We start from the raw sequence: 27333 nt of genomic DNA on the forward strand, positions 1-27333 counted from the left end.
TGCCAGGGGCTCCTCCAGGAGTGAAAACTCCAGCCTGAACGTCAGCAACGCTTTGGCTGGGAGTAAGACTCCCGGAGGAGCCCCTTTTTAGCTGAGAAACAAACCATAGCGCAAGCTTGGAAACAGCCTGTTCTTGACTTCGCTGATATTAAGCAGAGACTTAATTTCTATATGGTAAAGGAAAAATTGGTAGCTTTGACCCATGGTAACATTAAATCCCTTGAAAGTATATGGAATCCATGGATTCATTATATATTCCCCTCTTCTTAGATATATAACACTATATCTCTAATTTAGAGCCTAAGATTTATTAGGTCCATTACCTTCCCCCTCCCCTTCCTTTCCGTTTTTTCCTCGTGTGTTTTTGTCTTGAGTAGTCTATTTTATGTATTTTAAGATTTATTATATAGATAAATGTGTGTGTGTGTGTGTGTGTGTGTGTGTGTGTGTGTGTGTGTATGTGTGTGTGTGTGTGTGTGTGTGGGTGTGTGTGTGTGTGTGTGTGTGTGTGTGTGTGTATATATATATATATATATATATATGTACAGTGAAGGAAATAAGTATTTGATCCCTTGCTGATTTTGCAAGTTTGCCCACTGTTAAAGACATGAACAGTCTAGAATTTTTAGGCTAGGTTAATTTTACCAGTGAGAGATAGATTATATAAAGAAAAAAAAAGAAGAAAATCACATTGTCAAAACTATATATATTTATTTGCATTGTGCACAGAGAAATAAGTATTTGATCCCTTTGGCAAACAAGACTTAATACTTGGTGGCAAAACCCTTGTTGGCAAGCACAGCAGTCAGATGTTTTTTGTAGTTGATAATGAGGTTTGCACACATGTTAGATGGAATTTTGGCCCACTCCTCTTGGCAGATCATCTGTAAATCATTAAGATTTCGAGGCTGTCACTTGGCAACTCGGATCTTCAGCTCCCTCCATAAGTTTTTGATGGGATTAAGGTCTGGAGACTGGCTAGGCCACTCCATGACCTTAATGTGCTTCTTTTTGAGCCACTCCTTTGTTGCCTTGGCTGTATGTTTCGGGTCATTGTCGTGCTGGAAGACCCAGCCACAAGCCAATTTTAATGTCCTGGTGGAGGGAAGGAGGTTGCCACTCAGGATTTGACGGTACATGGCTCCATCCATTCTCCCATTGATGCGGTGAAGTAGTCCTGTGCCTTTAGCAGAGAAACACCCCCAAAACATAATGTTTCCACCTCCATGCTTGACAGTGGGGATGGTGTTCTTTGGGTCATAGGCAGCATTTCTCTTCCTCCAAACACGGCGAGTTGAGTTAATGCCAAAGAGCTCAATTTTAGTCTCATCTGACCACAGCACCTTCTCCCAATCACTCTGAGAATCATCCAGATGTTCATTTGCAAACTTCATACGGGCCTGTACATGTGACTTCTTGAGCAGGGGGACCTTGCATGATTTTAATCCATTAATGCGTAATGTGTTACCAATGGTTTTCTTGGTGACTGTAGTGCCAGCTGCCTTGAGATCATTAACAAGTTCCCCCCGTGTAGTTTTCGGCTGAGCTCTCACCTTCTTCAGGATCAAGGATACCCCACGAGGTGAGATTTTGCATGGAGCCCCAGATCGATGTCGATTGACAGTCATTTTGTATGTCTTCCATTTTCTTACTATTGCACCAACAGTTGTCTCCTTCTCACCCAGCGTCTTACTTATTGTTTTGTAGCCCATTCCAGCCTTGTGCAGGTCTATGATCTTGTCCCTGACATCCTTAGAAAGCTCTTTGGTCTTGCCCATGTTGTAGAGGTTAGAGTCAGACTGATTAATTGAGTCTGTGGACAGGAGTCTTTTATACAGGTGACTATGTAAGACAGCTGTCTTTAATGCAGGCACCAAGTTGATTTGGAGGGTGTAACTGTTCTGGAGGAGGCTGAACTCTTAATGGTTGGTAGGGGATCAAATACTTATTTCTCTGTGCACAATGCAAATAAATATATATAATTTTGACTATGTGATTTTCAGTTTTTTTTTAAATATAATCTATCTCTCACTGGTAAAATTAACCTAGCCTAAAAATTCTAGACTGTTCATGTCTTTGACAGTGGGCAAACTTACAAAATCAGCAAGGGATCAAATACTTATTTCCTTCACTGTATATATTTATTTATATATGTAGTAAGTAATCTATATGACTATGTTATTATATTAACAGATTATTATTGTGTTTTTGTTTAATACTTTAATATTATATTACTTTATTACATTCTGCATTGTTTATTTAACCCCTTCCCGACATTTGACGTATCCATATCCCAAAGTCAGGTAGGGGAAGTATGGAACTCCATACTATGCCGGTGTTGGCTGTATGTTACAGCCGACACCTCAGAGTAACGAGCGGCATCACGCTCGAGCGCGATCCCACTCGTTTAACGCATTAAATGCTGCGATCAATAGCGACTGCAGCATTTAAATCATTAGAAAGAGGGGGGCGACCCCCTCTAACAGCTCATCGTGCCCCCCGCAACGGAATTGCGGGGGGGGGGGATGGCGATGGTTGCTATGGCTGCCTGGGGGCCTAATGAAGGCCCCTAGGTCCGCCATCTTTGTGCTTTTATTAAGCCCTCCAGCAGGGCTTAATAGAAGCCAGTCAGAATCACAATATACTGCAATACATTAGTATTGCAGTATATCGTGCAAGCGATCTAATGATTGCTGGTTGAAGTCCCCTAGGGGGACTAATAAAAAAAGTGAAAATGAGTAAAATAAAGTTGTTTTTTTATGTACATTTGTACATTTATTTTTTTAAATTACAATTTAAAAAAACAAAACTTTTGCCATTTTCCCCCTAGAGCATAGTAAAAAAATTAATAAATAAACATAATTGGTATCATCGCGTCCGTAAAAGTCTGAACTATTACAATATAGCATTATTTAACCCGCACGGTGAACGCCGTAAAAAAAAAATTGTAAATGCCAGAATCTCTATTTTTTGGTCACTTCATCTCCCACAAAAAATGAAATCAAAACGTTGCATGTACCCTAAAATTGTATCATTAAAATCTACAGCTTATCCTGCAAAAAATAAGCCCTTATACCACTTAATCGACGGAAAAATAAAAAAGTTATGGCTCTCGGAATTTGGCGACACAAAATAAATTTTATTTTTTACACTTAGGTTTTTACTTGTAAAAGTAGTAAAATATAGAAAAAACTATATATATTTGGTATCGTCGTAATCGTACTGACCCACAGAATAAAGTTAACATGTTGTTTTAATTGCACAGTGAATTACGTAAAACCGACGTGCAAAAAACAGTGGAGGAATCGCTGTTTTTTTCATTTTCTACCCCACAAATAATTTTTTCCCGTTTCCTAGTTCATTATATGGCACAATAAATGATGTTACGAAAAACTACAGCTCGTTCCGCAAAAATCAAGCCCTCATAGGACTATATTGATGGAAAAATAAAAAAGTTATGGCTTTTGGAATGTGGGGAGGAAAAAACTAAAATGAAAATCTGAAAAAGGGCTGCGGCGGGAAGGGGTTAAAACTTTCAATAAAAACTCATGTTTTAAAAAAAAAAAAATTACTGTATAACATTTATAACTGTATAATCTACGCCAGCTCCTAGCCAGTTTTAGTAAATGTGGCCTTTTTCTATTTATTCATTTTTCACTAACTACATCTTAAGAAAGCAAGACATAGAGAAAATAAATTTCAGGTCATGAAAACCTTGTATGAATTTCAATCTATTGCTCTAGGAATGAGCAGCTGTTGACATTAATACTCCTCATGCTAGGTGTATGTACTCTATGACAAATCTGCAACAAGACTTCTTTCATTCGTGCACTGAATGGAGTGACATACTTTATAAAGTACATCATGAGCTCATTCAGTTTCCAAGGCAAGATTAATTTTATTTTGTAGGTCCTTTAATTTATAAATGTCTGAATAAAATACTTAAGTCTCACACACGTCATGCTTTGCAGGTGCATTGAACAACTATATTATTACAGTTTATGTTATTAACAAGAAAATCCTTATACCGATTGACCCCCATAAAAAGACGTTAATTGTGAGTGCATACAGGAAAGTGTATGTATGTGGCTGCGCCAGGCATTTAGTATTTTGATACTTATTGTGTGGCTTGCCAGTCCTAGTTAAAGCTACAGTATAAAATCTTTAAATTAATTTGAATTCATAAATATGACAAGATTTATAAAAATTTGTGCGTGCAACTTTCCGTGGCTTCACATAAATAGTTACTCTCCAGTAAAAATAGAGTTTTCTGTTAATTTTGTCAGTGGAACTGTGCATGCTTGGCCACCAGTCCAATGAGAATGGGACTTGCTTTTTCATCTGCCTTATTTGACTTGTCTAGTCAACATTATAACACTATAATGCAAAAAATCTGATAAAGATAGCAAAGCTGGAAACAGAGAGACTTATTGCCAAAGACAGTAAAACGAACGCTAAAATGTACTTGAATTAAATAAACAGGAGTCCTCGGCCGGAGATCTTGTGTTTCTCTGGTCGGGGACTCCATGGTTGAATGCCCTGACTTCACTGTCATATATGGACAGTGCTGTCAGGGGCTTCCCCGGGCTCAGTGCTCAAAGTAGCGCTGTGTGCGGGGAGTCCTCGGCCAGAATCAGTTTTTATCGGCCGTTACAAGGATTGATTACTGAAAAGTGGCCGGTAAAAACTGATCCTCTGACTTCTATGGACTAGGTCCAGATGACATACACCCCTGAGTTCTAGGGGAATTAAGTGCTGTTATCACGAAGGGTCTGTGGACCCACTGGGCCGTACCGCCTTGGCGGCAAGACAGCTTGCTAACAGGGAGCAGGTGAATGTCTATAGTTCGAATAGGTACCTGTGGCAACTCAGACAGCAGCAGGGCAGGCTCGGCTTGGAGCAAGCAGCAGGGAGACGTCAGGCGAGGTGAAGCAGGTCAGACGTGGAATACAGCACGACACGACTTTGGCACAGCACAGTGCTCGACCAGGATGGTATGGAATGCAAGGAACAGGAACTGGAACAGGTACAGGTACAGGAAACAGGAACACACTAGGAGGCCATCACATAGACAAACTAGGAAACATCAACAACGCTCAGGCATAGAAGCAGGGAGCTGGACCCCTCTTATAGTCCAGGGTACTCACGGGACAAATATCATAAAAAGTCCGGTACGCGTGCTGCCCCTTTAAGAGCGGGCATGAGCGCGCGCGCACCCTACGGGACCCGGCTGAGGTGAGTGGAAGCAGGCGCTAGCGTCTCCTGAGGAGGAGGCTGGGGCCAGCGTTTGCCGACTCGTGGCTGCGGCTGTCAGCAGGGTATTGGAGCTGACAGCCCGCAGCCACGGACATTACAGTATCCCCCCTCATACGCCCCCTCTTCTTGGGACCAGATCGAGAGAGAAACTTCTTCAGAACAGTAGGAGCATTGAGGTTCTCCTCTGGCTGCCAAGATCTTTTTTCAGGACCAAACCCCCTCCAATCCACCAAATAAAAGGTCTTTCCTCTCACTTTTTTGGTGTCCAGGATCTCCTGAACCTCAAAGGTGTCTGAAGGGCCGCTGGAGGCAACCACAGGGCTAGGAGTCTTGGTGTAGCGGTTCAGAACCATCGGCTTTAGGAGGGAGACATGGAAGGAGTTGGGGATCTTGAGGGTAGGAGGCAGCCGAAGCTTATAGGTGACAGGGTTGATCTGCTGTAGGATCTCAAAGGGTACTAGGAACCTGGGAGCAAATTTGTATGATGGCACCCTTAGTCGGATATTCCTGGAAGACAGCCAGACCCTCGTGCCAGGAAGAAACTGAGGAAGTTCTCTTCTCCTTGTGTCAGCCTTCCGTTTCATGCGGTCGACTGCCATTAGGATGGAGGATCGAGTCTGCTGCCAGATCTGTAGGAAGTCTCTAAAAGCGGACTCAGCCACTGGAACCTCGGAAGTATCGGGCACCGGGAGAGGAATTTGTGGGTGCTGGCCATAAACAATGCAGAACGGTGTATTCCATGTGGACTCGCTAGTGTGATTATTATATGAGACCTCAGCCCACGGAAGCAGCTGCACCCAGTCATCATGCTGCTTGGAAATGAAGTGGCGTAGGTGGTTCTCCAAGATCTGATTGATCCTCTCGACCTGACCATTGGACTGAGGATGGTAGGCTGATGAAAAGTCCAACTTCATACCGATGAGTCCGCAGAGGGCTCTCCAGAACTTCGAGGTAAACTGAACTCCCTGATCAGACACAATATGCTGCTGCAAGCCGTGCAGGCGAAAGATGTGTTGGATGAACAGCTTGGCCAGCAGAGGAGCAGAAGGAAGACCGGTCAGAGGAACAAAGTGGGCCATCTTCGAAAATCGATCCACCACCACCCAGACAGCACTGCATCCAGCAGAGAGAGGCAGGTCCGTAATAAAGTCCATAGATATATGCTGCCAGGGAGCATTGGGCACCGGCAATGGCTGGAGTAGACCAGCAGGTCTGGAGTGAGTGGCCTTGTTGGCTGCACATACAGAACAGGAAGAAACGAAGTCCATAATGTCCTTGGGCAGCGTGGGCCACCAGAAATGATGAGCAATCAGATCCTGGGTCTTACGGACCCCCGCGTGACCTGCCAGTCTAGAGGAGTGTCCCCAGTGGAGGATTCTTCCATGATCAGCCAGGCCCACAAAAGTCCTCCCTGGAGGAATGACCCCAACTTGCAGGAGATTCACAGAGATAATGCAAGATGGATCAATAATATTCTGTGGACTCTCCAAGGTGTCTTCCATCTCTAAAGACCTGGACAAGGCATCGGCCCTCACATTCTTGTCGGCCGAGCGATAATGGAGCTAAAACTGGAACCTTGTAAAGAACAGTGACCACCTGGCCTGACGAGGGTTCAGCCGTTGGGCCGTCTGGAGGTAGGTCAGATTCTTGTGGTCTGTAAAAATTAGGATCGGATGAGCTGCGCCCTCTAGTAGATGTCTCCACTCCCCCAGAGCCAATTTGATGGCCAGTAACTCCTGATCCCCAATCGAGTAGTTGCATTCTGCGGAAGAGAAGAGCTTAGAGAAATATCCACATACCCTTGACTTGCCCTTGGGACCTCTCTGGAACAGGAGTGCGCCAGCAACGACAGAGGATGCGTCCACCTCCAAAGAGAACTGCAGAGAGACATCCGGATGATGGAGGATAGAGGCTGATGTGAAGGCACTCTTCAAGCTATTGAATGCGGACTCTGCCTCGGGAGTCCGCATCTTGGCATTCATACCCTTCTTAGTGTGGTTAGAGATGGGATAAGTCAGTAAGGAGAAGTTTGGAATAAACTGCCTGTAAAAATTAGCGAATCCCAAAAAACGCTGCATGGCCCTCAAGACTTGAGGACGTGGCCATTCCAGAACAGACTTTACCTTCTCAAGATCCAACTCGAGACCTTGGTTCGAGACGATATAGCCCAGGAAGGGTAGAGCATCTCTGTCAAACACACAATTCTCCAACTTGGCGTACAGACGTTTCTCCCTTAACCGTAGCAGAACTTGACGGACATGTCTCTGGTGCGTCATAGGATCTGGAGAAAAAAATCAAGATGTCATCAAGGTAGACTACTACACAAACATAGAGGAGGTCACGGAAAATGTCATTCACAATCTCCTGGAAGACCGCGGGAGCGTTACACAGGCCGAAGGGCATTACTAGATACTCATAGTGTCCATCACGGGTGTTAAATGAAGTCTTCCATTCATCACCCTGGCGAATCCAGACTAGGTTGTAAGCCTCACGCAGGTCTAGTTTAGAAAAAATCTTGGCACCACGTATATGATCAAACAGTTCAGAGATCAGTGGCAATGGATATTTATTCTTCACCATGATCTGGTTGAGACCTCGGTAGTCGATACAAGGACGAAGAGAGCCATCTCTCTTTTTGACAAAGAAGAACCCGGCTCCTGCCGGGGAGGAAGACTTTCGTATGAAGACCCTCTTCAAGTTCTCTTTCACATAGGCGGACATGGACATAGTCTCTGGCAAGGAGAGAGGATATACCCTACCATGGGGAAGGGATGCACCAGGAATCAACTCGATAGGGCAGTCATACGCCCGATGTGGAGGCAATGTCTCCGCCTCCCGCCTCCCTAAAGATGTCCGAAAATGCAGCATAATGACTCGGCAATCCTGACAGGTACTTGCTTCTCCATCATAGCGGTCAGGAAGTGGCAAAGAAACACGCGGGTCAACACTGCTAAGAGGTGTAGTCTGAGGATCAACATTGCCAGGAGGTGTAGTAGGAGGAACAGCAGCTTGTGCCTCCTGCCGACGTGCAAGAATGTTCAACGCCTGGAGGAGTTGTTCCTGTCGAGACCAGAGGTCTAGCATATCCGCCCGCATCTCTTGAGACGTCATCACAGTCTTGAATCGACCAGCGGAGTCAATGGCCTGAATGTACTGTCACGAAGGGTCTGTGGACCCACTGGGCCGTAGCGCCTTGGCGGTAAGGCAGCTGGCCAACAGGGCGCAGGTGAATGTCTATAGTTCGTATTCGTAGCTGTGGCAGCTCAGACAGCAGCAGGGCAGGCTTGGCTGGGACTAGGCAGCAGGTAGACGTCAGGCGAGGTGAAGCAGGTCAGACATGGAATACAGCACGACACGACTTTGGCACAGCACAGTGCTCGACCAGGATGGTATGGAATGCAAGGAACAGGAACTGGAACAGGTACAGTTACAGGAACAGGAAACAGTAACACAGTAGGAGGCCATCACATAGACAAACTAGGAAACATCAACAACGCTCAGGTATAGAATCAGGGGGCTGGACCCCTCTTATAGTCCAGCGTACTCACGGGTTAAAGTTCATGAAAAGTCCAGTACGCTCGCTGCCCCTTTAAGAGCGGGCATGGGCGTGCGCGCGCACCCTACGGGATCCGGCTGAGGTGAGTGGAAGCGGGTGCTGGCGTCTCCTGAGGAGGAGGCTGGGGCCAGCGCTTGCCGACTCGTGGCTGCGGCTGTCAGCAGGGGATTGGAGCTGACAGCCCGCAGCCACGGACATTACAGCAGTGATAGACACATCCTTTTTTCTCATATTTAAGGATTCTATAATTACAGGGTCTGTTTCACAAGATGCATTACAAATGTTGTGCCAATATTCAAAATGGGGTTAATGAGTGAGCCCGGAAACTAGACCTGTAAGTTTAACCTCTGTGGGTAAAATGTTTGAAGGTTTTCTAAGAGATGCTATCCTGGAGTATCTCAATGAGAATAAAGGTAAAACTAAATATTAGCATGGGTTTATGAGGGATTGGTCCTATGAAAATAATCTCATTAGCTTCTATAAGGAGGAAACCACTAGACTGGACTGGAGGGAGTCATTGGACGTCATATGTCTTGATTTTTCCCATGCTTTTAATACTAAGCCACATAAAACATTGGTACATAATGAGAATTTTTAAACTGGGGTAAAATGTGTGTAAGTGGGTTCGTAACTGGCTCAGTGATAGAAAACAGAGGGTGGTTATTAACGGTACATACTCATTTTGGGTCACCGTTTCTAGTAGAGTACCACAGAGATCAGTATTAGGGTCTATGCTGTTTAATATACTGTATTTATTATTGACCTTGGAGAGGGGTTGCACAGTAAAATGTTAATTTTTGCAAATGATACTAAACTGTGCAAAGTAATTACCACAGAAGAAGAACAGTATTATTTTACAAATTGATTTAGATAAGCTGGATGCTTGGGCAGAGAAGTGGCAAATGTAAGGTTATGGACTTGGGAAAGGAAAAATACATGTCACTATTACATACTAAATGGTAAAATACTGGGTAAAATTGACAGGGAAAAGAACTGAGGAATTTTAGTTGATAATGAACTTATCTATAGCAACTAGTGTCAGGCAGCTGCTGCCAAGGCAAATAAGATCATCTGGTGAATCAAAAGGGGCATAGATGCACATGACGAGAACATAGTTCTACCGCTTTTTACATTTGTAGTACGACCGCACATGGAATATTGTCTACAGTTTTGGGGACCAGTGCACAAGAAAGACATAGTAGAACTTGAGCGGGTTTAATGGCAGGCAACTAAAGTAATACATGGAATTAGTGGACTACAGTACCCAGAAAGATTATCAAAATTAGGGTTATTTTGTTTAGAAAAAAGAACATTGAGGGGTGACCAAATAACTATGCAATAAATATATCAAAGGTCAATACAGATATCTCTCTCTATTTATGTCCAGGACAGTAACTTTAGCAAGGGGGAATTCTCTGCGTCTAGAGGAAAGAAGGTTTCAAGACAAACATAGAAGGGGGATTCTTTACTGTAAGAGCAATGAGACTATGGAACTCTTTTCCAGATGAAGTTATTATGGTGAATTTGCTGATAGAGTTCAAAATAGGCCTGGATGCCTTTGAGTGTAATAATTTTACAAGTTCTGTTTACTACATTACTGGAGATGGGTCATTGATCAAGGGATCTTTTTTTTTCCGAATACCATATTGGAGTCAGGAAGGAATTTTTCCCTAGAAAGAGTAAAATTGTTTTTTGCCTCATGGGGGTTTTGCCTTCTTCTGGATCAACATTGCAGAATATTATAAGAATAAGAAGAAGTTTTTCCAGCACATCCATATAAAAATATATCCAGGTAAGTTGAATGACGCTTACGCATTTTGAACAGAGTCGTTATTGACCATAGCATTGCTGTAATGCCTGCCATTTCCTGCTGCCACTTGAAAAATACATATCAAGGACTTTTATTTATTATTATTATTTTATTTACACAAACCTCTTCTGTATGCCTTGTCTTCTACTTGGACCCACCTCTATCAGCCAGATCGGAGTGCTGCTATAAATAGCACCTATCCTTTTGGAGGAACCAGGGCATCCACAGCCCATTGTTTCTTTTCTCCTGCAGCATCTCTGCAGGTAAATTAAAAACTAGCTGGACGATTGGCAGCTTCTGTCAGGGGACCATGCAAATGCATAGGGGTTGTCCAAACCAGACATAATAGCTTATATGTAGACTACTTACCTGCTGTAAATAGTTTACACCTCTGCACATCATGTCTCCAAACACCCAGCTGGGAAGCGGATAAAGTGTTGCAGTAAAAGGGACACAACAAACAAGGAAAGTTATGTCTGTCGTGGCAAGATTTGCTGTGAAGACAAAGGATTTATATGCTTAAATATGGTCAATGAATTAGAATTTTGGTACCCTACTTTTAACTGCAAATCTAATATTCTGAATTTCGGAGATCAGAGAAATGATCTGTATCAAAACTAATAATAATGAACTTTTAAAAAATAAACTCAATTAGTAATTTCTTCTTTACCTCTGTGTATTGTCAACAATTAGTTATGTTATGACTGCATGAGACAGTGTCATAACACAGCCTCACATATATTGCAAGATTGGAATAAGCCATAACGTTACAATCAAAATACCAAATAGGATTTAAAACTATGCAACACATGTCATGACAAATGCTGTAGAAGAAAGATTCAGCAGCTAATTCAACCTGATGCTCTGGCAGCATTGAAGTGATTCTACCAGCCAACCCCCTGCCAACTGTATGGAGGACTACCAGGTACAGGTTTTCTGGAGATCTCTTCATCATGTCTCATGTAATGAGGGCATTCTATTTTTTATTTTTTTAACTGCCTTATTATTTACTATTTCAATGAGAAGTAGGGGTACATCAGAGAATACATATAAGAGCAAACAGGCCAAAACATAAGCCTGAAAATTGGTAACATATAAACCATAGAAACAGTGCAAAAAGATGACTTGATGGGGAACAAAGCAGAAGTCGAAGCAATTGACTAATGCAGGTTAGTGATCTATAACATAATAGTGCAAAACTTACCCAGACATCGTTCCACTAAAAGCAAATAGTGGGGGGGAAGGGATTACGTTGAGTTTGCTCACAGGATCAAGGCACAATGCAGCTCAAAGTTGGACATAGATGGGCAGCTTTCCAAGGAAAACAGTGATGAGCAAACTTTTTTATGTCTGTTACTCAATACTCTTCATTCCCACGCCGCAGGTGGCCACTGCTCCAACATACGTCTCCATGTCAGGTTGCTACGCAACCAGACGGCCTGAAGTTCACCACGGTTTCTTTCTCTTCTTTCAGCTCTACTGCGGGAGCCTCCGTTGCCACTGCATCCGGTGCATCCCTCTGATGTCACCCAGGCGACCTATTTAAAAGCCTTGTCTCCCTGCCTGCACATAAAGTTAGAACCTTCCCTGGGTATTGTCCCTATTATTGCTATTGACTCTGTTCCTGACTCCTGAATCTGACCTTGACCTCGGCGTTGTTCCTGGATTAGGCTCCTGTCTCACCCTTCAGATTTGTCGCCTGGTTCCTGTGCTTCTACTCCTGGTATCGACACCTGGCCTCATTCCTGACTATGGTTCTGTCTGAGCCTGCAGCTTGCTACATCCTGACTGCTAATATGGTGACTACCCCTGACTATGTTCCATGCCACTTCTAGTTCTTTACTAGTTCTTCAGCGGGAAATACCATATTTCCTTGTGAGGGTTACGGGTGAAGAACGAGGAGACTCCTTAGACTCCAACCTCAGTCTAGCCAGCGCCAAATCAATTGCAGATTAGAGGATCTACTTCTCCGGTGTGAAGTATAACAGTATATGCAGGCCATGGATTGAAAAAGCACTGCAATGTATACACCCCTACCTGCAGACATCTATGATCTTGCCAACCAAGTCACCCTGCAATAAAAATGTCTACAGGAAATTGTCCATGTCCTTCAGGGTATATCAGCTTGCTTGGATGCTTTATAATTTGCTCCTCCTGTAACATCCTCAGCATCCGTGTTTCAGCAGAAAATCATGGTCTGCTGAAAGTTAGGTACGCTTTAAAGGGGTTTTCCAGCCAGTAAAAATTGATGGCCAATCCCCAGGATAGGTCATTAATAGCTGATGGGTCGGGGTCCGACTCCCGGGACCTCCGCTGATCATCTGTTTTGAAGGGGGCGCAGTGCTCGTACGAGAGCTGCTTCCCTTTCGTCTCTACTTGCTAACTGTGAATCTACGATTCGCAGGTATTGCAGCCTTTTCTCCCATTAAAGTGAATGTCATTTTTTTTTATTTTTCCGGCGCTGCTTTACGCAGCGGATACTCTGCCGGAAAAATGTACCAAAGAAGGGAAGTGGTCATATAATACTCCTGCATAGAACATTTTGCTACTTTTTTTTATATTACATCTTGCAGGTATCTGGCAAGTCGGGGCCCTGTTTACATCACATTTGTCATGTACGTTTTGCTGTATGCCAAGAAAGCTCCCAGCGTACATGCTAAGCATGTCCATAGGGCTCCATTAGCCTGACATAGGCCAAAAGAGTGAGTGTTCTTTTGGCCTCTGTTGGGCTGGTATACATCGGTTTTCATTTTTATTTTCGAGGTATGGAATAGTTTAGTAGATTATACTATTCAATACAACGTGATCCCGCAAAAGAATGTATACTGCGCAGTATACACATTTTTGTCTTTGTAGCCTATGGATGATGTATACCACTGTATCCGTTAAACGTATATGCCATGGGATTTTTAGAAGCTTTTCAAGACATATACGTTAAAGGGATGCCATAATAGTCTATGGGTGACAAGGATGTCTAATAGTGGCATCCTTCACCGATAGGCTATTATGGTATCCGTTTAACATTTTACGTCATAAAAAGGATACGAGAATTTATGATGTATACGTTAAACGTATCACATAATAGTCTATGAGTGATGGATGCCACTGTTAGGCATCCGTCACAGTCTATGTTTAACGTATACACAGGGTGCTTTCCCTGCTGTAAACTTTAAAACTAAGCGAAAACGTGAGGTAAATGAGTCTTAATGTTCATTATGTTATACATAGACTTTGGTACATATTTTAAGTTTCTCCTAATCACCACTAGAGCCCTACAAAATGGAAGATGTCCCTAGTCTACAGATGATTTCGAATAATTACTTGTGTTCACTGTAATCAGAAAGAGACCAACTGATCTAAGTTAAAGGGGTATTCCAGTTTCATCAAATAAATGTTACAGTGCATTCGAAAAGTCTTCAGACTCTTTCACTTTTTTCACATTTTGTTATGTTGAGGCCTTGTTGTTAAAATAAGAAATAAATCAAATGTTTCCCCATCATTCTGTGAAAACTTTTTGCACATTTATTAAAAATGAAAAACTCAGGGTGACACTATATACAAGGGGGGGAGCAGGGTGACCCCATATACAAGGGGGCAGGGTGGCACTATATACAAGAGGGGGAGCAGGGTGGCACTATGTATAAAGAGGGGAGCAGGGTGGCACTATATTCAAGGGGGAAGCATGGTGGCACTATATACAAGGGGGAGCAGGGTGGCACTTAATACAAGGGGGTAGGGTGGCACTATATATGAAGGGGAGAAGGGTGGCACTATATACGAGGGGGGAAAGCAGGGTGGCACTATATACAAGGGGGAGTAGTGTTGCACTATATACAAGGGGGGCAGGGTGGCACTATATAAAAGGGGGACAGGGTGGCATTATATATAAGGGGGAGAAGGGTGGCACTATCTACTAGGGGGGCTGTATAGCACTATTTCCAAGGGGAGGTCTATGTGGCGCTATCTACAGGGGGACTGTGTGTCGCGCTATCTACAGGGGGTCTGTGTGGCACTATCTACAGGGGGCTATGAGTGGCGCTATCTACAAGGCGTTGTGTCTGACGCTATCTACAAGGGGCTGTGTGGCACTATATACAAGGGGGGAGCAGGGTGGCACTAAGTACAATGGGGGAGCAGGGTGGCACTATATGCAAGGGGGGCAGGGTGGCACTATGTACAAAGGGGGGGCAGGGTGGCACTATATAAAAGGGGGGCAGGGTGGCACTATGTACAAGGGGGGGAGCAGGGTGGCGCTATATACAAGGGGGGAGCAGGGTGGCACTATATACAAGGGGGGTAGGGTGACACTATATACGAGGGGGGGAGCAGGATGACACTATATATGAGGGGGAGCAGGGTGGCACTATATACATGGGGGAGCAGGGTGGCACTATATACAAGGGGGAAGCAGGGTGGCACTATATACAAGGGGGCAGGGTGGCACTATATACAAGGGGGAGCTGTGTGGCACTATCTACTAGGGGGACTGTATGGCACTATTTACAAGGGGGGTGGTCTGTGAGGTTCTATTTACAGGGGGTATGTGTGTGTCGCTATCTACAGGGGATCTGTGTGTGCCGCTATCTACAGGGGGTCTGTGTGTGGCACTATCTACATGGGGCTGTGTGTGGAGCGATCTACAAGGGGCTGTGTCTGGCGCTATCTACAAGGGGCTGTGTGGGACTATCTACAAGGGAGGGGGGCTGTGTGGCACTATCTACAAGGGAGGGGGCTTGTGGCACTATATACAAGGGGGGGCTGTGGGGCATTATATACAAGGGGGGCTGTGTGGCACTATACACAAGTAGGGATCTTTGTGGCACTATATACAAGGGGACTGTGTGGCACTATATACAAGGAGGGCTGTGTGGCACTATCTGCTAGGGCGACTTTGTGTGGCAGAATCTTAAGGGGTCTGTGTGTGGCGCTATCTACAGAGGGTTGTGTGGCCCTATATACAAAATGCACATAAAGGACTCTAAGACTTTGAGAAAACAAGATTCTGCGGTCTGATGAAACCAAGATTGAACTTTTTGGCCTCAATTGTAAGCATCATGTCTGGAGGAAATCAGGCACTGCTCATCACCTGCCAAATACCATCCCTACAGTGAAGCATGGTGGTGGCAACATCAAGCTGTGGGGGTGTTTTTTAAAGGCTGGGACAGGGAGACTGTTTGAGGTTGAGGGAAAGATGAATGGACCAAAGTACAGAGATATTCTTAATGAAAACCTGATCCAGAGTGCTGTGGGTCTTAGACTGGACTGAAGGTTCACCTTCCAACAAGACAATGACCCTAAGCGCACAGCCAAGACAACACAGGAGGTGTAATGTCGGGGTAGGGAGACAGACAGGTGAGCCCTAATCTACCCGCCACTCAGTCCCTGCCTACTTGCACGGCCCGTCCTAGGCGACGGCATACAACTGGGCGACGGTCCCTACGCTCAATAAGTGCACGACAGACAAACAGACAAGGGTACACAGAAGCTAAGGGAAATGGGGCAGTTGCCCACGACAACACCGTGAGCAACAAGAGTAGTGAACGAGCCGAGTCAAACCAGGAGTGTACGAGGTACCAAACGCAGAGCAGGAGCGTAGTGAGTAAAGCCAGGGTCAATTTGAAACCAATAGTACTAGCAGGAACAGCAGAGCCAGGAAACAAGACAGAATCACAGGCAAAAAAAAGAGCAGGAAATGAAGGTATAAATAGACCAAGGGCGGGAGCTAGCTCCGTCTGGCCATGCTGTCATAGGTTCTCCCACTCCTCAGCCTACCAGCCTGAGTGGTAGCAGATCGAGTCACTCTATCAGACCTAGGAGCAGATGCAGACTGATTAAAAACGGGTGCCGACACAGAAGCTGTGTCTGGCAGATCCTTTACAGTACCCCCCTTTTATGAGGGGCCACTGGACCCTTCCTAGGTGGTCCTGGCTTATTGGGGAACCGAAGATGGAACCTCCTGAGCAATACCCCAGCGTGAACATCCCGGGCGGGTACCCAAGTCCTCTCCTCAGGCCCGTATCTTCTCCAATTGACCAGGTACTGGAGGGAGCCCTGGACCATCCTGCTGTCCACAATCTTGGCCACCTCGAATTCTACCCCTTTAGGGGTGAGAACAGGGACCGGAGGTTTCCTCGAGGTAGCCAAGGACAGGGAGCAGCGTTTCAGGAGGGAGGCATGAAACACTTTGTGTATTTGAAAAGATGGGGGTAACTCCAGCCGGAAGGAGACAGGGTTAAGGACCTCAATGACCTTGTACGGCCCTATATACCGGGGAGCAAATTTTTGGGACGGAACTTTAAGACGCAAATTTTTTGAAGACAGCCACACCAGTTTCCCGACCACAAACAAGGGGTTAGCAGAACGTCTTCTATCTGCCTGAGTCTTTTGTATGCTCTGGGACGCCTCTAGGTTCTTCTGAACCTGGGCCCAGACTGTGCACAGTTCCCGATGAACTACATCTACCTCGGGATTGTTGGAACCACCAGGTGAAACGGAGGAGAACTGTGGATTAAACCCAAAATTACAGAAAAAGGGGGAGACCCCTGACGAGTTACTGACCCGGTTATTAAGGGAAAATTCGGCGAGGGAAATGAAGGAGACCCAATCATATTGACAGTCAGAGATAAAACACCTTAAATATTGTTCTAGAGACTGATTAGTCCTCTCAGTTTGGCCATTAGTTTCAGGATGGAAGGCCGAGGAGAAGGACAGATCAATCTCCAACTTTTTACAGAATGCTCTCCAAAACAATGAAACAAATTGTACCCCTCTGTCAGAAACAATATTGACAGGAACCCCATGGAGACGCAGGATGTGTTTGACAAACAAGGTAGCTAACGTCTTGGCATTGGGTAGTTTCTTGAGGGGCACAAAGTGGCACATCTTACTGAAGCGGTCTACTACAACCCACACCACCGACTTGCCTTGAGATGGAGGCAGATCGGTGATAAAATCCATGGAGATATGGGTCCAAGGTCTCTGGGAAATGGGCAAAGAAAATAGTAAGCCCGCTGGTCGGGACCTGGGAGTCTTGGACCTAGCACAAATTTTACAACGTAGGCCTTAACGTCTTAGCGACGTAGGCCTTAACGTCTTTAGGCAACCCAGGCCACCAATAGTTTCTAGCAATGAGGTGCTTGGTACCCAGGATGCCTGGATGGCCAGATAGTGTAGAGTCATGAATTTCCCTGAGTACCCTTAGCCGGAATTGCAGGGGAACAAATAGCTTGTTCTCAGGAAGGTTCCCGGGAGCTGAACCTTGATCAGCCGCAATTTCGGAGACTAAGTCAGAATCAACAGAGGATATGATTATACCTGGGGGCAAAACACAAGCAGGATCTTCCTCCGAAGGAGGGCTGGCCATGAAGCTATGCGACAGTGCATCAGCTTTAATATTTAGACCCAGCCCTATAGGTGACCACAAAGTTGAATCTAGTAAAAATCAACGCCCATCGAGCTTGTCTCGGGTTTAGATTCCGGGCAGATTCTAGGAAAACCAGATTCTTGTGGTCGGTAAGGACCGTTACCTGGTGCCTAGCCCCCTCCAAGAAGTGGCGCCACTCTTCAAATGCCCATTTAAGAGTTTGCGGTTGCCCACGTCATAGTTACTCTAAGTGGGCGAGAACTTCCTGGAGAAGAAGGCACAGGGACGGAGATGGGTGAGGGACCTGGTACCCTAGGACAAGACAGCACCCACTCCCACCTCGGAGGCATCAACCTCTACGATGAATGCTCCAGTTAGGCTTTGCTTAGGCTGAATCAGCTCTGGGGCAGAGATAAAGCATTTCTTAACGATCTCAAAAGCCTGGACCGCCTCCGGAGGCCAGTGGAGGAGATCAGCACCTTTGCGAGTAAGAACCGTAAGAGGCTTAGCGATGACCGAGAAGTTAGCAATAAATCTCCTGTAATAATTAGCAAACCCCAGGTAGCACTGTAACGCCTTCAGGGAGGCAGGTTGGACCCATTCAGCCACAGCCTGAACCTTGGCAAGGTCCATGCGGAATTCATTAGGAGTGAGGATTTGACCCAAAACTGGTATCTCCTGCACCCCAAACACACATTTTTCTGATTTAGCAAATAGTTTGTTTTCCCGAAGGGCTTGGAGCACCTTCCTTACATGCTCAATGTGGGAGGACCAGTCCTTGGAAAACACAAGTATGTCATCAAGGTACACTACAAGAAATACCCCCAGGTAGTCTCTTAAAATCTAATTTATGAAATTCTGGAAGACCGCGGGAGCATTACACAACCCAAAGGGCATGACAAGGTATTCAAAATGACCTTCGGGCGTGTTAAACACAGTCTTCCATTCATCCACTTCTCTGATTCGGATAAGGTTATAAGCCCCCCAAAGATCAAACTTAGACAACCATTGGGCCCCCTGAACCTGATTGAAGAGATCAGGAATCAAAGGATGGGGATACTGGTTCCTTACAGTGACCTTATTCAAGTTTCGGTAATCGATGCACGGCCTAAGACCACCATCCTTCTTCCCTACGAAGAAGAAGCCAGCACATACCGGAGAAGTAGAGGGGCGAATCTAACCCTTGGCCAGGCTTTCCTGGATATATTCTCTCATGGCCTCACGTTCGGGACAAGAGAGATTAAAAATCCTACCCTTAGGGAGCTTAGCTCCAGGTACCAAATCGATTGCGCAATCGTATTCTCTATGAGGAGGTAACACTTCGTAGGCCTTATTAGAAAAAACATCAGCAAAGTCCTGAATAAACTCAGGTAGAGTGTTCACCTCCTCAGGGAGAGAAATAAAATTAACAGAAAAACAGGACGTCATGCATTCATTACCCCATTTGGTAAGATCCCCAGCATTCAAGTTAAACGTGGCATTATGCATCTACAACCAGGGAAGGCCTAAAACCAAATCGGACGATAATCCCTGCATCACCAGTACAGAGCACTGCTCCAAATGAATGGAGCCAACAATGAGTTCAAAAACAGAGGTATGCTGCGTAAAATAACCATTAGCAAGTGGAGTGGAGTCGATATCCACTACCGGGAAAGGTTTAGGCAAATCAATCAATGGCATAGCTAGAGACATAGCAAATTCCACAGACATGATATTAGCAGAAGACCCTGAATCCACGAAGGCACTGCCGGTGGCAGACCTACCCTCAAAAGAGACCTGAAAGGGAAGCAAGATCTTATTAGGTTTCATGTTTACGGGAAATACCTGTGCGCCCAAGCGACCTCCCCGATGGTCAACTTAGGCGCGGAAGTTTTCCGGCTGCTTATTCCTTACGCCTAGGACAGTTGTTCACTTGATGCTTGTCATCCCCACAGTAGAAGCAGAGACCATTCTTCCTGCGGAGCTCTCTACGTTGTTGGGGAGACACGGAGGCCCTGAGTTGCATTGGTTTATCCGAGATTCCCGTGGAAGAACGAAGCAACGGAACCTCGGGAGCCATCATGGGGGAGCCAGAGGAGAAGGCACAAAAACGCTCAAGTCGTCGTTCCCTGAGACGTCGGTCAAGACGTACCGCTAAAGCCATAACCTGATCTAGAGAGTCAGAAGAGGGATAGCTAACTAATAGGTCTTTCAGGGCATTCGACAGACCCAATCTAAACTGGCACCTCAAGGCAGGGTAATTCCACCGAGAAGCTACACACCACTTCCTAAAGTCAGAACAGTACTCCTCAACGGGTCTCTAACCCTGACGTAAGGTCACCAGCTGACTCTCGGCAAAGGCAGTCTTATCAGTCTCGTCATAGATGAGCCCGAGATCAGAAAACAAAAGGTCAACAGAGGAAAGTTCAGGGGCATCAGGAGCCAAGGAGAAGGCCCATTCTTGGGGGCCGTCCTGGAGCCGGGACATAATTATACCCACTCGCTGGCTCTCAGAACCTTAGGAGTGGGGTCTTAATCGGAAATAGAGCCTACAACTCTCCCGAAAGGAGAAAAAAGTCTTCCGGTCCCCTGAGAACCGGTCAGGCAACTTCAGGTAGGGTTCAAGAGGTGAGGTGGAGGGCACTACCTGGTTAGCATCACGCTGGTTGCACCTCTGAGCCAGGGCTTGGACCTGTAGGGATAGACCCTGCATTTGCTGAGCCAGTGGTGTACAACTGGGCGACGGTCCCTACGCTCAATAAGTGCACGACAGACAAACAGACAAGGATACACAGAAGCTAAGGGAAATGGGTCAGTTGCCCACGGCAACACCGTGAGCAACAAGAGTAGTGAACGAGCCGAGTCAAACCAGGAGTGTACGAGGTACCAAACGCAGAGCAGGAGCGTAGTCAGTAAAGCCAGGGTCAATTTGAAGCAGAGGTCAATAGTACTAGCAGGAACAGCAGAGCCAGGAAACAAGACAGAATCACAGGGAAAGGAAGAGCAGGATATTAAGGTATAAATAGACCGAGGGCGGGAGCTAGCTCTGTCTGGCCAGGCTGTGATAGGTTCTCCCACTCCCCAGCCTACCAGCCTGAGTGGTAGCAGATCGAGTCACTCTATCAGACCTAGGAGCAGATGCAGACTGATTGACCACAGGCGTCGGCACAGAAGCTGTGTCTGGCAGATCCTTTACAGTAGGGGCTTAAAGGAACAGTGTCATCACAAATTATTTTTTTATATGTTAAAGATGTTAGTGCTTTATTAAAAACGTTTATATTCATTTGTGTGTTTGTGTTTTACTTTTTCTTATTTTTACACTTTTTCTTCCCTATGGGGGCTGCCATTTTTTGTTCCATTTCTGTCTGTGTCGATTAACGACACATACAGACATGGAATACGGCAGCCACAGTCCCATAGGGACTGCGAACGGCTCCCGTCCCATTGACTTCCGTGTACGGCGTCTGTGTGGGAACTGCGCATGCGCCGCTCCCACACAGTCCAATTCGAAATTGGCACCGTCCGGCGCCATTTTCCTGTGGACCGGAAGTCGCGGCCGGACAGTAATATTACTACTTCCGGTCGCGGCTTCCGGATTTGTGCACTTGGACCAGCGGCAGCAAACGGAGCGGACGGGCCGGAGGGAGCCGCGGCGGCAGGAGCAGGTAAGAGATTTCAATGTATGTTCGTGTTTGTGTGTGTTTACTACTGTATGTAAACCTACTACGCTGTGTGTTAGCTCAAAAAATGGCGACACACAGTGTAGGAGGTTACACCGTTCAAACCCCTCGTTTATCCCGGCACTAGCCAGGATAAAGGAGGGGGGGATGCTGAGAGCTCACTAGAGCGAGAGCTTTTAACCCAATGTTGCAATGCTGCAATTTTGGGAAATAGCTCCATCTAGTGACCAAAAATGGGTAGTATTATAAATTAGAAATAATTTATAATATTTCCTGACTCGTGAAAAAAATAAAAAAAATTTGAACAATGTTTAATCACCCACACACTAAATGTTTAATAAAAAAAAACAAACATGTTTTTCGGGCAACACCATGCCTTTAAGGACAACTCTGTGAATGGCCCAGCCAGAGCCCTGACTTGAACCCAATCGAACATCTCTGTAGAGACCTGAAATCGGCTGTCCACTGACGATCCCCATCCAAACTGACAGAGCTTTAGATGATCTGTAGAAAGGAATAGCAGGAAATCCCCAAATCCAGGTGTGCAAACCTTGTGGCATCCTACCCAAGAAGACTGGAGGCTGTTATCGCTGCCAAAGGTGCTTCAAGTAAGTACAGGGTCTGAATCAGGGGCGGATTAAGGGTACCATGGACCCCGGATACTTTTTCAAGTCTGGGCTCCCCCCTGGACCTTGAAGACAGAAATCTGAAGATGTTGTACTGTATATATTTGCAGATTTCTGTTTAGGCGGCCACAGATCTGGCACGGTTTTGAATTTGCTGTAAAAGCAGGATGAGCCATACAGAAGAGGAAAAGCTGAAAACTTTGAGACACTAAAGAGGTCAGGAGCTTTATAACTTTTTTATTTTTACATCAATGGAGTGGTGTGTGAAGGATTATTTTTTTTGCGGGAGAAGTTGTAGTATTTATTGGTACCATTTAAAGTACCATATAATGGGTGAATTGGAAAAAACTGAGATTCCTCCATGGTTTTTTTAGGCTTAGATTTTACTGTATATATTTATCTTCTCTTAAGGTAAAAGGAGATTTAACATATACTTTTACCTTAAGAGAAGGTAAATATATACAGACCCAGAACAAAGCACAATACATATATACAGACCCAGAACCAAGGTCAGTACATATATACAGCCCCAGAACCAAGCTCCATACATATATACAGCACCAGAACAAAGCTCAGTACATAAATACAGAACCAGAAACAAGCTCAGTACATATATACACCAGAACCAAGCTCAGTACATATATACAGCCCCAGAACTAAGCTCAGTACATATATGCAGCACCAGAAACAACCTTAGTACATAAATACAGTGCCAGGACCAAGCTCAGTACATATCTATAACTCCAGAACAAAGCTCAGTACATATGTACCGCACCAGAACAAAGCTCAGTACATAAATACAGAACCAGAAACAAGCTCAGTACATATACACACCAGAACCAAGCTCAGTACATACATACAGCCCCAGAACTAAGCTCAGTACATATATGCAGCACCAGAACAAAGCTCAGTACATAAATACAGTGCCAGAACAAAGCACATATATACTATAACGGTTCTCACCGGTTTGTTTGTGGATCCTCTGTGTCATCTGGGAGATGGTGTTTGGAACCCAGGGAAACGCTTGGCACAGTGGGTTTAGAGGCGGTCGGATGGTTAGGACAGAAGTCAGGACAGGCAGCAGATGTCGTTACGGGTATGGATAGCAATAGGTCAAGGCAGGCGGCAGGCAAGGATAGACAAGTTCAGGCAGAGGTCACAACGGGAAATCCAAACAAAGGCAGAAGGCAAGGAAACAGAGAACCAGGGTACAGGGAAACTCACGGGAAACTGGGTTGCACAAGCATGGATAAGAGGAAGGAGGATCCTTAAATAGGAAGTCTTTGCATTAAGGCGTGTGCTGGCCCTTTAAGAAAGGACGAGTCAGCCCGCGCCATCTCATGGCTGCAGCCGCACATCGAAGATGACGCCCACGGAGGGAGGTAAGGGATTCACTTACCTGATGCCGCCCAGGGCCAGCAGAGCGCCCGGATCTGGTTAGTAGAGCTCGGGATGAGCATGAGGTAATGGAGGGCGCAGGAACCAGAGCAGAGGCCGTGGGGAAGGCGGGGAACGGCGCGGCAGCTGGTACATATACAGCACCAGAAACAAGCTCAGTACATAAATACAGTGCCAGGACCAAGCTCAGTACATATCTATAACTCCAGAACCAAGCTCAGTACATATGTACAGCACCAGAACAAAGCTCAGTACATATATATTTATCTCCAGAACCAAGCTCAGTACATAAATACAGCCCAAGAACGAAGCCCATTAAATATATACAGCCGCAGAACCAAGCTCAATGCATAAATATAGCACCAGAAACAAGCTCAGTACATATATACAGCACCAGAACAAAGCTCAGTACATACATACAGCATCAGAGCCAAGCTCAGTACATAAATACAGCACCAGAACGAAGTTCAGTACATAAATACAGCACCAGAACAAAGCTCAGTACATATATACAGCCCCAGAACCAAGCTCAATACATAAATACAGCACCAGAACAAAGCTAAGTACATATATACAGCACCAGAACAAATACAATTCAGTACAGAGATCATTTGCAAATCCAGTTTAACCCCTGCCGTATAAATTTGTACGACATAAAAGGACAGCTCCCAGTGCAGCCTGAACAATGGTTAGGATATGCTGGGAGTTGCTGTTTAACTAAAAACAATGCTACCATCCGTCATCTCACAGCAGATCATACAGTGACTACAGTACTGATCTGTCACAGGGAGAATAAACATTTACATTGAGTGACTCAAAGGTGGCGTCTCAGATTCTTTTTCGTTCTTTTCCTCTTTTCTTCTCCATCCGGTCCAGACCTCTATGATGACTTTCTGCAGTTTGCGGCTCAGATGTCTTCGGTTCTTCACTTTTCCAACATTTCCACAGCTATAAACGAAGATAAAATTCTCATGATGCCACACTCTATGCTTCTAAATATAATAGTATTATACACTGTGCCCCTGAATATAATAGTATTATACACTGTGCCCCTGTATTCAATAGTACCATATACAGTGTCCCTGAATATAATAGTACTATACACTGTGCTCCTGAATATAATAGTACTATACACTGTGCCCCTGAATATAATAGTACTATACACTGTGCCCCTGAATATAATAGTACCATACAGTGTGCCCCTGAATACAATAGTACCATACACTGTACCCCTGAATATAATAGTACTTTACACTGCGCCCCTGAATATAATAGTATTATACACTGTGCCCCTGAATATAATACTACCATACACTGCGCCCCTGAATATAATAGTATTATACACTATTATACATAGGTTTTTTTTACTTACCCTTTCCCATCCCTTAGTTGAACTTGATGGACATATGTCTTTTTTCAACCGTACAAACTATGTAACTATGTAACTATGTAACGTCGCTCCACTCGAGAGACCCATGCCCAAAATTACATTGTCAATGACAGTTGGAAAACGGTCTCACAATTAACTGACAACACTGACCCTGGATATCTCCCACACTGGCAGGCGTTCCAACTCCGTCATTTCTTGTTGTCTCTCCCTCCTCCCGCACAGTTTTCCTGTGCGACCACAGCATTCGAAACTGTAATGGCAGGAAGGAGGTGAAGGGAAAGTGAGCCCTAATCTACCCACCGCCCTGTCCCTGCCTACTTGCAACGACCCGCCCTAGGCGACGGGGTACAACTGGGCGGCGGTCCCTACGCTGTCTAAGTGCATGGGAGAACAAACAGGGAACACGCAAGGGAAGGGGCAGTAGCCCACGGAACGCCACGAGGAAACGGAGCGGTGAATGAGTTGTCAGGACCAGGATAAAGTGGAGTATACCCAAGTGAGCACGGAGGAGGAAGCAAGCCGGAGGCAAAGCAAAGCGGGTTAAGCAGAACAGCAGCAAGGCAGAAGCACGGCAGAAGCAGGCTGGAGCAAGCAGCAGTGGGGCCAGGAATCCAAAAGAATTACAAGCACTGAGGAGGAGAACACAGCAGGTAATAAAGGACAGGGGGCGGAGCTAACTCCGACTGAGCAGGCCGCGATAGGCTCTCCCACTCCTGAGCCTGCCACCCTGGTTGGTGGGAGATGGTGTCAGTCGAACAGGTCTGGCCTCAGGTGTGGATTGATTAATCCCAGGAGTATACCTAGATGTAGTACCTGGCAGATCCCTAACAGTACTCCCCCTTTTATGAGGGGCCACCGGACCCTTACTAAGAGGACCCGGTTTAGTAGGGAAGAGAAGGTGGAACCTCCTGATCAATACCCCAGCGTGAACATCACGGGCAGGTACCCAAGTCCTCTCCTCCGGCCCGTACCCTCTCCAATGGACCAGGTACTGGAGGGAGCCCTGGACCATCCTACTGTCAATAATCTTGGCCACCTCGAATTCCACCCCCTCAGGGGTGAGAACGGGAACAGGAGGTTTCCTCGAGGGGGACCAGGACGGTGAGCAGCGTTTAAGGAGGGAGGCATGGAAGACGTCATGTATGCGAAAGGATGGGGGCAGCTCCAGACGGAAGGATACAGGGTTGAGGACTTCAATGATCTTATAAGGCCCAATAAATCGGGGAGCAAACTTCCTGGACGGGACCTTAAGGCGCAAGTTCCTGGACGACAACCAGACCAAATCCCCGACGACAAACCGGGGGTTAGCAGAACGTCTACTATCCGCCTGAATCTTTTGTGCGCTTTGGGACGCCTCTAGGTTCTTCTGAACCTGGGCCCAGACAGTGCACAGTTCCCGATGAACATCCTCTACCTCAGGATTATTGGAACAACCAGGGGAAACGGAGGAGAACCTTGGGTTAAACCCGAAATTACAGAAAAACGGGGAGACCCCTGACGAGTTACTGACCCGGTTATTCAGGGAAAATTCAGCAAGGGGAAGGAATGAGACCCAATCGAATTGACAGTCAGAGATGAAACACCTTAAATATTGTTCCAGGGACTGGTTAGTCCTCTCTGTTTGGCCATTAGTTTCGGGATGGAAGGCGGAGGAGAAGGACAGATCAATCTCCAACTTTTTACAAAAGGCTCTCCAAAAATAAGGAAACAAATTGTACCCCTCTGTCAGAAACGATATTGAGTGGGGCCCCATGGAGACGCAGGATGTGTTTCACAAACAAAGAAGCTAACGTCTTGGCGTTAGGTAGCTTCTTAAGGGGCACAAAGTGGCACATCTTGCTGAAGCGGTCTACTACCACCCACACCACCGACTTGCCCTGAGATGGAGGCAAATCGGTGATAAAATCCATGGAGATATGGGTCCAAGGTCTCTGGGGAATGGGCAAGGAACGTAGTAGGCCCGCAGGTCGGGACCTAGGGGTTTTGGACCTAGCGCAAACCTCACAAGCGGCGACGTAAGCCCTAACGTCTTTAGGCAACCCAGGCCACCAATAGTTTCTGGTAATGAGGTGTTTGGTGCCCAAGATGCCAGGATGACCAGATAGAGCAGAGTCATGGTTTTCCCTGAGTACCCTTAGCCGGTATTGCAGGGGAACAAACAGTTTGTCCCCAGGGACGTTCCCGGGAGCTGCACCCTGATCAGCCGCGATATCAGAAGCTAAATCAGAATCCGTGGCAGAAACGATTATACCAGGGGGTAAAATACAAGCAGGAT

General features: G+C 45.8%; 1 protein-coding gene across 1 annotated transcript in view; it reads right to left on the minus strand.

Annotated features, from left to right (window-relative positions):
- Positions 1-27333, minus strand: part of LOC142742514 (G-protein coupled receptor 54-like) — a 91130-nt gene that overhangs the window by 53116 nt on the left and 10681 nt on the right. The window contains exon 2 of the mRNA XM_075852338.1: positions 10992-11116. Coding sequence (XP_075708453.1) covers positions 10992-11116 — 125 coding nt within the window. The remainder of the gene's footprint in view (positions 1-10991; positions 11117-27333) is intronic.

This window comes from Rhinoderma darwinii, chromosome 1 (assembly GCF_050947455.1).
Source record: "Rhinoderma darwinii isolate aRhiDar2 chromosome 1, aRhiDar2.hap1, whole genome shotgun sequence".
Taxonomy (NCBI): domain Eukaryota; kingdom Metazoa; phylum Chordata; class Amphibia; order Anura; family Rhinodermatidae; genus Rhinoderma; species Rhinoderma darwinii.